This window comes from Sapajus apella, unplaced genomic scaffold, assembly GCF_009761245.1.
Source record: "Sapajus apella isolate SASKATOON/1434 unplaced genomic scaffold, GSC_monkey_1.0 scaffold13, whole genome shotgun sequence".
In the NCBI taxonomy this organism is placed as follows: Eukaryota; Metazoa; Chordata; class Mammalia; order Primates; family Cebidae; genus Sapajus; species Sapajus apella.
Window position 1 is genome coordinate 17,601,556 of NW_022436953.1, and position 14,865 is coordinate 17,616,420.

Here is a 14,865-nt window from a genome sequence, read left to right on the forward strand (position 1 = left end):
GCTGCAGGAGGGGATGCAGATGCAGGAGGGGATGGGGCTGCAGGAGGAGATGCAGATACAGGAGGGGATGGGGCTGCAGGAGGAGATGCAGATACAGGAGGGAATGGGGCTGCAGGAGGGGACAGGGCTGCAGGAGGGGATGGGGCTGCAGGTGGGGATGGGGCTGCAGGAGGGGATGCAGATGCAGGAGGAGATGGGGCTGCAGGAGAGGGTGGGGATGCAGATGCAGGAGGGGATGGGGCTACAGGAGGAGATGCAGATATAGGAGGGGATGGGGCTGCAGGAGGGGATGGGGCTGCAGGAGGGGATGCAGACACAGGAGGGGGTGCCAGAGTGGGCATGGTTGCAGGAGGCGGCGGAGCTGCAGGAGGTGGCGGAGCTACAGGAGGGGATGGGAGGCAGGAGGGCATGGGTGTCTAAGTGTGTCTAAAGCCCAAGGCTGGCACTGCCTCTGGGCTTTCTTAGAGTCTCCCCCAGAATCTCAGCTTCAGAACCCATCAGACACCTTCCCTGTCCTAAGGGATTGGAAGCTGCCCTGAGCTTTGGCCGACTGAACCAGGCAATAGGGTGAAAGTGCACAGCTACCTTCCTGCCTGGCCCAGGGCCGGACACACAGTGGGGATCATGCATATCGCCAAGCTACATTAACACAAAGTGGAAGAATTAGAGACCAGGATGGAGCCGCCACACTCGCCCATCACAACCCTCTGGACCAAAGAGAATTGTGGATCATGAGAGGTGGGATCTCAGAGCTCTTAAGCATCCCCAGTCCTGGGAAGGGGAGCAGCTGTGTTCTCTCTCAGCCCTCCCTTAGCCGCAGGGAGCACGCTTCACTGCTGAGTAGACATCAGCAATAACACAGCCACATCTCTCAGACAGTGACTCACTGGGACTGGGCTCCCAGGCCAAACATCATGCCCTCTGAAGCCAATGCCTGGCACCCTGGCTGGAGAAACAGAAGGCAAAGATACGGCCCTGTCTGCTGCCTTCCTAGTCCACCGCCACCACCCTGCCCACCTGAAAACACAAGAAAACTTAGCTGGGACTCAGGAAGGGAACCCAAGGATGGTACAGTAATGACTTTCAGGCCCCAGGAAGGCTGACAACAATGTGCCCCGGCTTGGGGATCAAGACACTAGGCCCACCCCAAGGTATTTCCCAGGAAAACCTATCATTCCTCCTAGCCTCAGTTTCCCCAAGTTTGAGTGAAGGTGGAGAGATGACCTCTAAGAGCCTATCTGCACCATACCCTCTGCACCAGCACGGGGTTCTCATTGTCCCCTTCACGGTCTTGCCTGTTCCCGTCTCAGAGTCACTGCTCCTGTGCACAGGCACCATTCTGGCTCATTCCTCACCTACATGGCCCTCAAGCCCCAGGTCCACAAAGCTCTCTCTGACCACAGGGCAAGAAAAGTTCTCTCTGTCCCTGAGTCCTGACACCTACAAAGATGGCACAGTGCCTGCTATGGGTATAAAATCATCGCCTCCCTCAGGCAGGCTGTGAGCTCTCGGTACTGTGCCTGCCATCCTTCTGCTTGCTCCCCCTTTAACACGGTGCTCACCATACCCTGCAAATATAGACCAAATGAACATCATTTTTAAAAGAATACTAGGAGGATACCAATCAGTTACCCTTCCCTTTCACAAAGGCTCCAACACTGCAGCAAGAGAGAGTCGGGTCAGGCCTAAGGACCCTGCCTGCAGCAGCAACAGACAGGAACCTGAGGGCTGCAGGCTCTCCATCCCTAGAGATGTTTACGCGATACCTGAAACCCTCTGCCTTTGCTGACTGAGCTCGCCTTCCTGAGGACAGGCTCCAGCCCAGGGAATGAGCCTCTGGACCTGGAGGTAGCCACAGTTCTTACTGGATGTCTCGAGGGACCTCTCCACAGGCTCCAGTGAGGTGGATTTCTTCCTGCCCAGGTTCATTAGGTTGCTCAGTTTGAGGCCAGCGGAACATTTCTTCTTGACTGTCAAGATGAGACAGAAAGCAATTGGTACTGCAGGTGGTCCACCCATGTGCCCAAGAGAGATGGAAAAAATAGCAAATCCATTCCCACTACGTCCACCCATCCCTCTCCACTACAAATGTGCGCACGCACACACATCTCCCCAAACCGGGACCTGCAGGCCAGAGTTAGGTGTCTTTAAAGTCGCATACTCAAGAGGGGTACACAGACTTCTTATAGAATATGTAACCACTTGAGATCTTTACAGACTGTACTGGTGCAAAGCGATTTGTAATAGGGTAAGCAAACAAGAGAGATGAAGAACATTCTAGCCCCAGCATTTCGTGAAGCTGAACTTCAATTTGACCGTGTCTCCTTTTCTCCTGGAACTGTCAGCAGTAGTATTTCCAAGTAGTTTATTGATGGGAGGCCATGTTAGAATCAGCGGCTAAAACCCAATGGTGTTGAGCCCAACAGCCCAGGCTCCCAGCCTGGGACACCATTCCCCTCCCGACTCCAGGCTGTTACCGTCTTTGGTTTCTGGGACCTCAGGGTGGCCATCCATGGAGCTCCCACACTCTGAAGCTGACAGGTACTTCTCAGCTATATCTGGCTATGGACAAAAGAGACATGAATGGGGATCACTGGCTGGGAACAGGTACCTTGGAGACCACAATTTAAGGGAAAATACTAGATGGTTCTTGGTTGTAGGCCAGAGGTCAGCTGACCAAACCCCTGCCAGCCACCCAAATGGCAGAATCCAGGTCACTGGTAGGACATCGGCCCAGCTTCCAAATGGCTGCTCAATCTGATGTGACAGTGGCCCCTGTAGCCAGCAGGCAGGGCAAGCAGGCTGCCCAGGGGTGGCATTAGAGTTTGCATCCCCAACGACATTGACTGTCAAGCTAAACCACTCATACTGAGAGTGTGAAGAAGTCTCCTGAGAGCTGACTGTTCTAGCCACGTGGGCTGGCTCATTAGCACAGGGACCGTCCATGATCTGAGTCCTGGCCAGAGCATTTTGCTTGTAGGCCTGTGCCCAAGTTAAACGAGCCTCTCTGAGCCTCACTCTGCATGTGTGTCACAGAGGGATGACATCCCAGTCTGCTCACAGGGGTGTTGGGGACTAGAGATAATCCCTAGAAAAGTGTAGCTGCCGCTGCTGTTAGAACATGAAGGCCTCAGAATATTCTAATCAAGCTGCTTTGAGAGCGTCACAGACTCCAGATCTCTAGAAAACAAGCTGACAGCCTCCCATGCAACAGTTAATTGAACTGACTGGCCTTAGGCAGGGTCCAGGGCCAGCAGTCCCTGGCCAGGGAAGCACTGCGTGCTGAGTCTTTAGGGACAGCTCTTGTTTCTCGCCCCAATGTGAAGAAAACCCAGATTCATTCCAGCTTGTGTTTGCTTGTCAGTGGCCAAGGAATAAATGAGACAATGAAAAACTCCCCTCCTGAGTCACTCTGGAATCTGGAAGGACTGTGGGCTCTTTCTCCATGGTGGATGGCCTGTACCTTCTGGAGAATAAGCGGCCTCCATCCTGCTCAAGCCCCTGTGTGTCTCTTGCTTTCCTCCCTGCCAGGGGCGGGGACCCCAAGAGGAGCCACAGTGACCTTCTGGCTATTCTGTGTGCCCAGCCTTCAGCACGCCTACCTGCAGGTACTCGGGGACAGGAAATGTGACCCAACAGGTGACAATCCTCCCTTTGGCCAGAACCTAACTTAACTTCTTCAGCTTTGACCTTTAAGCCCAAAACTCCCCCCAAAGTACCCTGCAAATGATGCAGTCTTTTGGTTGCAATCAGCCTTGAGGCAGTGCCCCAAGTCCAGGGGCCCGACTGAGGAATAAGGGGGAAGGAAGTGCCTCATAAAATCAGTCTCCCTGCTTAAGAATGCAGGCCAAAGTGACTTTTGTTCAAACAAAGCTTCTCTGTCCCCCACCACCCGCCCACCCCCGGCACCCACAAGCAAGAAAATATTTTAAGTCTGTATCAGTTTCATCCATTTTCCTGCCAAGCTAGAGCTATTGCTCTTTTCCAAGCATTGTATGTTTCTTTTCTTCTTTTTTTTGAAATGGAGTCTCCCTCTGTGGCCCAGACTGGAGTGTAGTGGCACCATCTTGGCTCACCGCAACCTCCACCTTCTGGGTTCAAGTGATTCTCCTGCCTCAGCCTCCTGAGTAGCTGGGATTACAGGCACCCACCACCATGCCTGGCTAATTTTTGTATTTTTAGTAGAGACGGGGTTTTACCATGTTGGCCAGGCTGGTCTCAAACCCCTGACCTCAGGTGATCCACCTGCCTCGGCCTCCCAAAGTGCTGGGATTGCAGGCGTCAGCCACTGTGCATGGCCTCAAGCATTGTATGTTTCTTATTAATTAGACTGAAATATAAAAACCAAGCTCCCAATTTTATACTTTTAATTTTTAGGAGAAAGCATGGAAGGGGACTCTGCCTCCAGGCAGGACAGAGGCTTACTTTCTGGCAGTTAAAGCGCTGGGCATCCGGAGTATACTGGTTTCCTTCAGATGCACCTTCAGAAGGCAGGCCGCTCACTTCCTGGATGACCTGAGGTGAGAGGGAAGCTGTCAGCAGAAGCTGAGGTCCTCTGGCCAGCACTCACAGCCAGGCAGAAGCCACGTTCCTCCAGGTCAGTAGAGAGCAGATGAGGTGAGAGAGAAGATGCTGAATTTCCAAGGAAGAGGACCCACCCCCATCCCAGCTACAGCCCCAAGGCCTGCACATGGCCTTGAACCCAGCTCTGCAGGCTGCAGTGGGGAGGGCTGGTTGTGTAGGCTCCTTTCTGCAGGTCCCACACGTTCAGGGGCATGAGAGGGGGCCCTTGGCAGCAAAGGCCAAAGATGACCAGAGCCGCCAGCCCAGGGCTCCACGAGCCCCTTTCCTGTCACCATTCCGGGCAGGGCTACTGTGCTGATGTAGGTGTGATGAGCAACATCCCTGCTAGACAGTCCCCTGGATTCTCAGAGGTCACGCGACTCTCAGTGGAGTCTCTACGCTGCCTGAGGAGCAGGCCTGCAAACTGCCTTGTTCCAATGACCCACAGGCTCGCCGGACTTGCCTGCCACCACCCACCCACCCTTCCCTCTGGGAGGGGGCCGCTTCACTGGCTCCTTCATTGGACCAGTGGAGAAAGAGGGTCTCTCTGTAAAGGCTGGACACAGAGAGGCTATGCCTTCTGAAAGCGTTCTTGTCTTTGAAACCCCGAGCAGAGGCTACAGGGCAGGGGGTCTCAGGAAGAGGGCGTGAGAGTCTGGGGAGGGAGGCTGGGTCAGGGAGAGGGTGAGTGGGTTTGGGCAGTTGGAAGAATGGAGCCTGGGCTGGGGGCAGATGCAGAAAGTCAGCGGGGACTCTGACTATGTAAAGCAGTGCCTCGGTCTGAACCAGGGACACTCCCTTCTTCCTGGGGGAGCTCCCAGGGTGACCAGAAACACACTGCCCACCTGGAAGCCCTTTGGAGGTGCAGAATTAGTAAGAGTGATTTCAAAGATCCTCCTCTTCAGTCTATGTCTAGAGCAGTTTATGGAAATGGGTTTCAAATTGGAAGAGCCCCAAAACTCCAGTTCAGGACTGTGGTCCACACTAAATATGCAACACAGTGGCAAGGGAAGAGCGCAGGCACTAGAGCTGGCACCTGTGTGACACTGAGCCTGAGCCTCAGCCACTGCATCTGTAAGCTGGGACAATACTTCTGCTGCAAGCCGGCAGTGAGTGGCTGTGTGTCAAGTACCCAGCACAGGGCAGACACATCGACTGCCATCCCTATTAGCTTGGGCCAAATACACGGACGCCTCCACCCAGGGAAAGCACCATTAAGCCAGGAGTTCAGGAGTGGGGCAGGGGCAGGGGTGTCCTTCCCTGGAAAAGCCCTGCATTGTGCCTTCCTTTACTGGGACCCATGTTCCATAGTCAACATCCCCTGTTTACTGTCATATACCTGTCCCACCCTGGGCATGGGTGGGAATATGCAGAATTGGGACACAGAGGCCCAAGGAAGGTAGATGAGCTTCACAAACCCAACACAGCTAGGTGGAGAGCCCACTGGACAGGTGGACCAGACCCTACTCCCAAAGTGCAAAAGTGGGCAGCTTCTCAGAGCAGGCATTTCCAGCCAAGTCCACCTCTGCAATCATCTGACCGGAGGGAAAGGGTTTCTCTCTGAAGGCTGGACACAGAAAATCTGTGCCTTCTGAAAGCATTCCTGTCTTTGAAACCACCAGCAGAGGCTCTGGGGCCAGGGGTCTCTGGAAGAGGGCGTGGGAGTTTGGGGAGGGAGGCTAGAGGCCAGGGAAAGGGTCGGTGGATCTGAGCAGTCAGAGGAACAGCACTGGGAACTGGAAGCAAGAGCACAGAGTGTGTGCATATGCATGTGTGTGCATGTGTGTGCGCGTGTGTGTGCGTGCATGTGTGCGTGTGTATACATGCACAGACACTATGTATGCATGAACATAAGTGTATATAAATGTGCATTTGTCCATATGTGTACAAATGTATACATGAATGTGCATGTGTGCATATATGTGTGCAAATGAGTGTGTGTGTAGTGGGTGAGGATGGGGAGGGATAGGAGGCAGGAGACTGGGGTGAGAAACCAACAGCCCAGAGCTCTGGGTCCTAATCAGCTCTGCAGCCCAGGACAAGCCCCTACTCCCTCTGGGCCTCAGTGGTCTTATCTGTACTCTCCAAGTTTCACGAAGCACTCAGTATATACCAGGCACAGTGCTAAGCACTTTGTGCACATTAACGCATCCAGCCCCAAATCATTCAGTTAAAAAAGGGTGAAGCCATGCTCATTCGGTAGCACATATACTAAAATTGGAATGATACAGAGATTAGCATGGCCCCTGCGCAAGGATGACACACAAATTTGTGACGCATTCCATATATTTAAATGATAAAGGGGATAACACCATGGATTCCACAGAAATACAAACTACCATCAGAGATTACTACAAACAACTCTATGCACATAAGCTAGTAAACCTGGAAGAAATGGATAAATTCCTGGACACTTGCACCCTCCCAAGCCTAAATCAGAAAGAAGTCGAAACCCTGAATAGACCAGTAACAAGAGCTGAAGCTGAGGCAGCAATTAATAGCCTACCAACCAAAATAAGCCCAGGTCCAGATGGGTCCACAGCTGAATTCTACCAGACATACAAAGAAGAGCTGGTACCAACCTTTCTGAAATTGTTCCAAACAATTCAAAAAGGGGAATCCTTCCCAAATCATTTTATGAGACCAACATCATCCTGATACCAAAACCTGGCAGAGACTTAAGAAGAAAAGAAAACTTCAGGCCAATATCCATGATAAACATAGATGCAAAAATCTTCAATAAAATTCTGGCAAACCAATTGCAACAGCACATCAAAAAGCTTATCCATCACAATCAAGTAGGCTTCATCCCACCTTAAACTTCATATGGAACCAAAAAAGAGCCTGCATAGCCAAGTCAATTCTAAGCAAAAGGAACAAAGCTGGAGGCATCATGCTACCTGACTTCAAACTATACTACAAGGCTACAATAATCAAAACAGCATGGTACTGGCACCAAAACAGTGATATAGACCAATGGAACAGAACAGAGGTCTTGGAAGCAACACCACACATTTACAGCCATCTGATCTTTGACAAACCTGACAAAAACAAACAATGGGGAAAGGAGTCCCTGTTTAATAAATGGTGTTGGGAAAACTGGCTAGCCATGTGCAGAAAGCAGAAACTGGACCCCTTCCTGACACCTTACATTAAAATTAACTCCAGATGGATTAAAGACTTAAACATAAGACCTAACATCATAAAAACCCTAGAAGAAAATCTAGGCAAAAACATTCAGAACATAGGCATAGGCAAGGACTTCACGACTAAAACACCAAAAGCACTGACAAAAAGCCAAAATGGACACCTGGGATCTAATTAAACTCCACAGCTTCTGCACAGCAAAAGAAACAATTATTAGAGTGAACCAGCAACCAACAGAATGGGGAAAAAAGTTTTGCAATCTACCCATCTGACGAAGGGCTAATATGCAGAATCTACAAGGTTCTAAAACAGATTTATAAGAAAAAAACAAACAAACCCATTCAAAAGTAGGCAAAGGATATGAATAGACACTTTTCGAAAGAAGACATATGTGACGCCAACAAACATATGAAAAAATGCTCATCATCGCTGTTCATTAGAAAAATGCAAATTAAAACTACATTGAGATACTATCTCAAGACAGTTAGAATGGCGATCATTAAAAAATCTGGAGACAACAGATGCTGGAGAGGATGTGGAGAAATAGGAACACTTCTACACTGTTGGTGGGAGTGTAAATTAGTTCAACCATTGTGAAAGACAGTGTGGCGATTCCTCAAGGACTTAGAAATAGAAATCCCATTTGACCCAGCAATCCCATTACTGGGTATATATTCAAAGGATTATAAATCGTTCTTTTATAAAGACACACACACACACACACACATATGTTCACTGTGGCACTGTTTACAGTAGCAAAGACCTGAAACCAACCCAAATGCCCATCGATGATAGACTGGACAAGGAAAATGTGGCACATGTATACCATGGAATACTATGCAACCATAAAAAAATGATGAGGTCATGTCCTTTGTAGGGACATGGATGAATCTGGAAACCATCATTCTCAGCAAACTGACACAAGAAAAGAAAATCAAACACCGCATGTTCTCACTCATAGGCGGGTGTTGAATAATGAGAACACATGGACACAGGGAGGGGAGCATCACACACTGGGGTCTGTTTGGGGGGGACTAGAGGAGGGACAGCAGGGGGTAGGGAGGTTGGGGAGGGATAACATGGGGAGAAATGACAGATATAGGTGACAGGGATGGAGGCAGCAAACCACATTGCCATGTATGTACCTATGCAACAATCCTGCATGTTCTGCACATTTACCGCAGAACCTAAAGTGCAATAAACTGTATATATAAAAGAGGTGAAGGCAGGATTTGATCTCAGAGTCCTGGCTCTCAAATGCCCAGGGCTGGCCTTTCAGAGCTTGTTAGCTCTCTCAGGAACCCTACCCCACATGGAAATCTGTGAAGCCAAACCACAAACCTGTCTATGCAGTAGCCTTTCCTTTTCTATATAACACTGTCTTTCACCACTTGAAGATTTGCAATAAAGATTGAGATACCTGTCCACACCTTCTAGAAGCTTGGTTTGACCAGGCCTGAAATTTCCAAAAACAATTAGTGGGTTTACAAAAACATCCTGCCTGCTCCAAATCTAGGGTACTCAGCCCTATGGGTGGACCAGTGACTCGGGCAGGTATATTTTGGTCATGTTTTACCAAGGCGGTCAGATCTGTTTCTGACAGGCTCACCAAGGTGGTTATGTTTAGCTGGGGTGGCAGGTGGGGTGGGGTGTGGGGTGGATAGAATGCTCCTGTGCTAGAGCGGCTGTGATGGGAGACGGGGCAGCAGGAAGCAGGGGAAGGACCACTCTAGCTCTGGGGGTCCCTCTGGAACTGGGGATCCATTCCTGGTGCAAACCTTATACCTGCTGGAAGCATCAAGCCCATCTTCCACCTGGGGCAGGCAAGCCCCTTCCCCAGTGCCCCATTATCACCACACCGGGGAAGTGTGGGCCAAGTGGACCACATACGTTCGTGGTGGGAGGAGGCGCAGCACTGTGTCAGACAGTCCTAGGTCTGAGAACCAATGTGCCACCACTTGCCAGACAACTTTGATCCATCATCTTCACCCTTTGAGCCTTAATCCCACTCCTGTAAAATGGGGACATTCACATTCCCCAGCTATCCCCAGTGTGGTTTCGTGGGTTCAAGTTGCTAATAGTCCTTGGTCTATGGCAAATAGGTGGCAAGAAGCAGCAACATGTATTCTTCTTCAATAGGAGGTTGGGGATGCCTCACTAGAGGCAAAAAGGGAAATGGGTTTCCACTGCTCCCAAGTCCAGGCTACTGAGGATTCAGAGCTAGCAGCAGCTGCTGTAACCCACTTGCAGAAGACAAATCGCTACCACTTAGAACACGGGAAGCTCTGCAAACCTGAAGGATCACAAATCCTCTACCCCTGACCCTAACATGTGCCCCTTTAGAAAAGCTGGGAACCACAACTCTAGGAGCCCCTCCAAGTAGCCCGGTACCCCTCACCCTGAGCCACTGCTCGGCCTGGTCCTTGCTCTGCAGGCCCAGCACGATCACGTCGGCGTTCATAGGCGTGATCTTCAGCTTGTGCTCCTTCTTCCGCACTTGTTTCTCCTTGTGAATGACGCTGCTGCCCAGCAGGTTCACGTCCAGCTGAGGGCTGTGGTCCTTGGAGGATTTGTAGCACTGGAAGGAAAGAGGGAAGATCCACCACTTTGACAGGGATGCCAGGCGGAGGCGATGTCTGCAAAGGAGGGGCCACTGGATGCTGCAGGACCCCCCGAGAGCCTGACTTTACCCAGCAAGACCAAGAGGCTGGACACCCCAAGCAAGCCTGGAGCCCCAACCTCAAATATCAGAAACTCCTGTTTGTCACATCAGATTGTCCCTGTCTCCCTCAAGCCTCCTCCTCACCAGCCTCAGCCAAGGATACTCCAGGATGCTGCTATCCAAATGGCTCAAACTTGCCCCAGGCCTTGGTGGGGGGACCCTAAAATACCACCTCTGTGGACACCCTTCAGTTCTCCAAAGTGGAACAGATTTTCACCCTTTCTCCACCTCTCTGCATTGCTTGCTTGGCTTCTACAGTAAAGGATCCACAGGGCACAAAAACTAAGCTTCGTATCTGACGAGTTAGGAAGATGATGTGTTAACAAAGAAAGGAAGGACTCTCTTCCCCTACCAGAGAAAATACTTCGCCCCTTGGCTTCCCATTTGTAAAATGGGGGAAACCTTATAGGGTTGCTTAACAGGATTACCTGAAATAACATTAGCACAGAGCAGGACCCGTTGTAACCAGGCAAGAAAAGGTGTTTCTAATAATTCGTGGAATTTCAAATCAGGACATGCAACTGGGAATTTTAATTTAAAATATCAGGAAACAGGACTGTTGTCAGAGTAATATCTGGTTCCTTGATGGGTCTTGTCTTATAATCAGTAGTTTAAAATATTGTTGCTTCTGAAGATACCTACCATTCTCATGCTGCGGATAAAAACAGTAGCCGGAGCCAGGCATGGTGGCTCACGCCTGTAATCACAGCACTTTGGAAGGCTGAGGCAGGCGGATCATGAAGTCAGGAGTTCGAGACCAGCCTAACAAACATGGAGAAACCCTGTCTCTACTAAAAATACAGAAATTAGCCGGGTGTGGTGGTGGGTGCCTGTAATCCCAGCTACTCAGGAGGTTGAGGCAGGAGGATTGCTTGAACCCAGGAGGTGGAGGTTGCAGTGAGCTGAGATTTCACCACTGCACTCCAGCCAGAGCGACAGAGTGAGATTCAATCTCAAAAACAAAACAAAACAAAACAGTAGCCAGAATTGGGGCTGGGCTGCAGGAGCCTGACTGGACTCCGGTGGACAGGATGTGAAAACGGACCCGGGGACAGAAAGATGTGTGTGTCTCAAAAGAGGAGGATGGGACATGGACGGGGGAGGTGGTGGTGGTCACAGCCCCCTTTGAGAGCCTAATGAAACGACAAGACCTTTCTGGTTCAGAAAATGTACATTCATCCATGCACACAAAATCCTGCATACAATTTCAGGTTAGGGAGAAGTTAAAATCCCCTGATATAATCAAGCTTAAAACCCCCAGGGTCAGGGACCATCCTGTTCCTCCTTCCCTTTCCCTGCACCTCCCCTAAGGAGAGAAGCCGGGGACAAGACAGCATGAGGCAGACTGACCAGAAGCCTGGTGTCCTTGATGACACAGAGCTGCTTGGCCCACTGTCCCAGCCACTTCTTGCGCCACAGGAAGGCGCAGATGCGGGCGTCACGCATCAGCTCGATGCCAGCCTCCGGTGACGGCCATTGGTAGGGGGCCGACTTGCCCTTGCTGCCGTCCTCTTCGTCGTAGGACTCGTAGGAGCTGCTCACAGCCTCTCCGTCCTCTGCAAGAAAGACCAGCTCAGTCAGGGCCTCGTGGGGCAGGGGACGGTCCTGAAGCAGCAGCAGCCAGGCCACAGCTCCCGACTCTCCTGCCCTCAAAGCAGCCCCACAGCCACCAGCCAGATCCCAGAGCTGGCCTTCCTGCCCCCAAACCCTTCAGCGAGGCTTCTCGGATGCTGCTTCTGGCCACAAAACACAAATAACTTCAAACCAAAGTCTCTCCCTTTTCCTCCTCTCATCCTGTCACTCCCCACTCCACAGAAACCCTGAGAAGACGCTGGCCCGCAGACCAACTGTTTGCTCTTGACAAGGCCATTCTCCTCCTCGGGGCCTGGACTTCCTCGAGTGAGAGATGAAGGGTGTGGGGGTGGGGTGTTGCCAGGTTCTTCCAGGCCTGGCGTCTGGCATTCAAAGGGCTCAGGCGGAAGGGAGCGCCATCTGCGCACCACCTGAGCTGCGCGCGGCAGAGGCCTGTGAGGGCCGCTGGCCTGGCTGGACCTGAGGAAGGGGCTGTGGCTCCTCAGAAATAAAAGACCAAATAAACCACGGCAGGAAGTGCTTTCTGGGGAAGCAGCCACCTTCTTACTCCCAAATACCCTCTCCTCGCCATAGCCCTTTTTAAAACCTCCACAGACCCGGCTCGCTTCCCTCCCTGCTGAATACCTCCTGGCACAAATGTAGCTCCTTTACTCGTTTCTAACTTCAACCCTTCCTCTTTTGTTGTTTTGAAAGAATCCCAAAACTCATCAGAGCACAAATCATGCAGGATTCTATGTGCACCCCACCTGCCTCAGTTTCTATTTTCTGTCCCCACCACCCTGCAAGAGTTGTTCTGTTCCCAGGTCCCACTGCTCTATTCAAGGACAACAAAAACCGAGAAACAAAAATCAATCAGTCATTTCATCTATCGATTGATCTATCTACCTACCTAACATCTCCATCAATCCATCCATCCATCCCTGAAAAGCAGGGCATGGAGGAAAGGGAATCTCAGGGTTTCAGTCTGACCCCTGGCACAGGAATCCTATCATAACCTTGATGATCTGCCCAAATTTCCCAGGGAGGGCGCACCCCCTCCTGATCACTGGATACTCCCATTCCCAGGCAGCCCTATCTGTTAGGAAATGGGCCCAGCATCTATTTCCCTGACTTCTGCATGGCAGTCCTTGTTCTGTCCCCTTGAGTCAGGCTGAATGACACTCTGCCTTCATTCCCATGACATCTTTCAGAAGAGGACCAGCCCATGGGCCCCTAAATCTTGGCAGAAGAATCCAGAAGCCCTTTCTCCTAGCTGTAAATCTAGATTTTTACTAAGAAGCACATTTGAATTCAAATATAGAAAAATAGAATGAGGCCCCTGCAGTAGTCATTCTAGCAACGGTGACAATGAAAATGTGTTTTAATATTTCTAAAAACATTTTAAATATTTTAATATCAGTTTTCTTTAAAAGTCATGTGACATTACTCTTTACGGCTTAATGTAAAAGTATATAATTTATACCGATTAAATAAGACTGAAAATAGCAGTATTACCTAGAATGGAACACTGAACTCTTCGATTACAGGTGACAATGTAAATTAACACAGGCTTTTCAGAAAGCAGTCTGGCAGCCTGTTTCAAGAGCTATAAAAATGGCCATACTTTTTGATCCACTAATCCCAGTCCTGGAATTTTATCCTAGGAAACAAGTTTTTAAAAAAGAGAAGGAGCCAGGAGTGGTGGCTCATGCCTATCATTCTGGCACTCTGGGGTGCTGAGGCAGGTGGATCACTTGAGCTCAGGAGTTCGAGATCAGCCTGGGCAGCAAATTCCACCTCTACAAAAAACACAAAAATTAGCTGGGCATGGTGGTATGCACCTGTAGTCCCAGTTACTTGGGAGACTGAGGTGGGAGGATGGCTTGAGCCCAGGAGGTGAAGGTTGCAATGAACTGAGATTGTGCCACTGCACCCCAGCCTGCGCAACAGAGGGAGACCTTCTCTCAAAAAAAAGGAGGAGGTGGGGGAGGAATGTTACATGCATTAGGATATTCAAATGCTGTTTAGCAGTCAGCAGAAGGGGACTGTGTAAGTAAGGCATGATTTTACCCACTTAGGAACCTACCATGCAGCTGTAATCAATTAAAACTCTGAAAACTAGTGTGCAGCTCGATAAACTCCCTAAGGTGTGCTACGGGAGAAAGCACAGTTAGAACTGTACGTGCAATAGATCAGCACTGCAAGGCAACAGAGGAAAAAGCTAAACATCGTTGATTCCATGGGTGGTAGGATCAGGGCGATGTATACATTGTTTTCTATATTGTCAGTACTGCATTATCTGTATAATAAGTGACATTTAAAAAATGATACGATGTCATTGAGATTCTTCCTTCAGTAAATTAATGGAGGCCTACAGAGTTTAGGGTGAAGAATTTGGGTGAGTTCTCACTGTTCTGTGCTTCTGGGGTTGCCCTATGTGTTTCATGAAGAAATATAACATCTGCCCATCCTCCTCCATGGGAGTATTAGGAAGCTAAGAACAGCGAATCATCAACAGGACTAGGTATGAAAGAAAAAACATTGAGAATAAAAAAAAGAGAGAGAGAGACTGGGCATGGTGGCTCACACCTATAATCCCAGCACTTTGGGACGCCAAGGTGGACAGATCACTTAAGGTCAGGAGTTTGAGACCAGCCTGGCCAACATGGTGAAACCCTGTCTCTTCTAAAAATACAAAAACAATTATCTGGGTGTGGTGGTGCATGCCGGTAATCCCAGCTACTAGGGAGGCTGAGGCAGGAGAATTGCTTGAACTGGGAAGCGGACGTTGCAGTGAGCCGAGATTGTGCCACTGCACTCCAGCCTGGGTGACAGAGTAAGAGACTCTGTCTCAAAAAAAA

General features: G+C 50.1%; 1 protein-coding gene and 1 non-coding gene across 7 annotated transcripts in view; one reads left to right on the forward strand and one right to left on the reverse strand.

Moving 5' to 3' along the window:
* Positions 1–14,865, reverse strand: part of AFAP1L2 (actin filament associated protein 1 like 2) — a 115,527-nt gene that overhangs the window by 11,932 nt on the left and 88,730 nt on the right. For all 6 annotated transcript variants that reach the window (XM_032281710.1, XM_032281707.1, XM_032281706.1 and 3 more), the window contains 5 exons: positions 11,783–11,988; positions 10,109–10,288; positions 4,426–4,515; positions 2,478–2,562; positions 1,866–1,970 (listed from right to left, as the gene is read on the reverse strand). In XM_032281710.1, the coding sequence (XP_032137601.1) occupies positions 1,866–1,970; positions 2,478–2,562; positions 4,426–4,515; positions 10,109–10,288; positions 11,783–11,988 (666 nt within the window). The remainder of the gene's footprint in view (positions 1–1,865; positions 1,971–2,477; positions 2,563–4,425; positions 4,516–10,108; positions 10,289–11,782; positions 11,989–14,865) is intronic.
* LOC116554233 lies at positions 6,752–6,854 on the forward strand. The gene has a single exon (XR_004270118.1). It is a non-coding gene; the product is annotated as a U6 spliceosomal RNA (small nuclear RNA).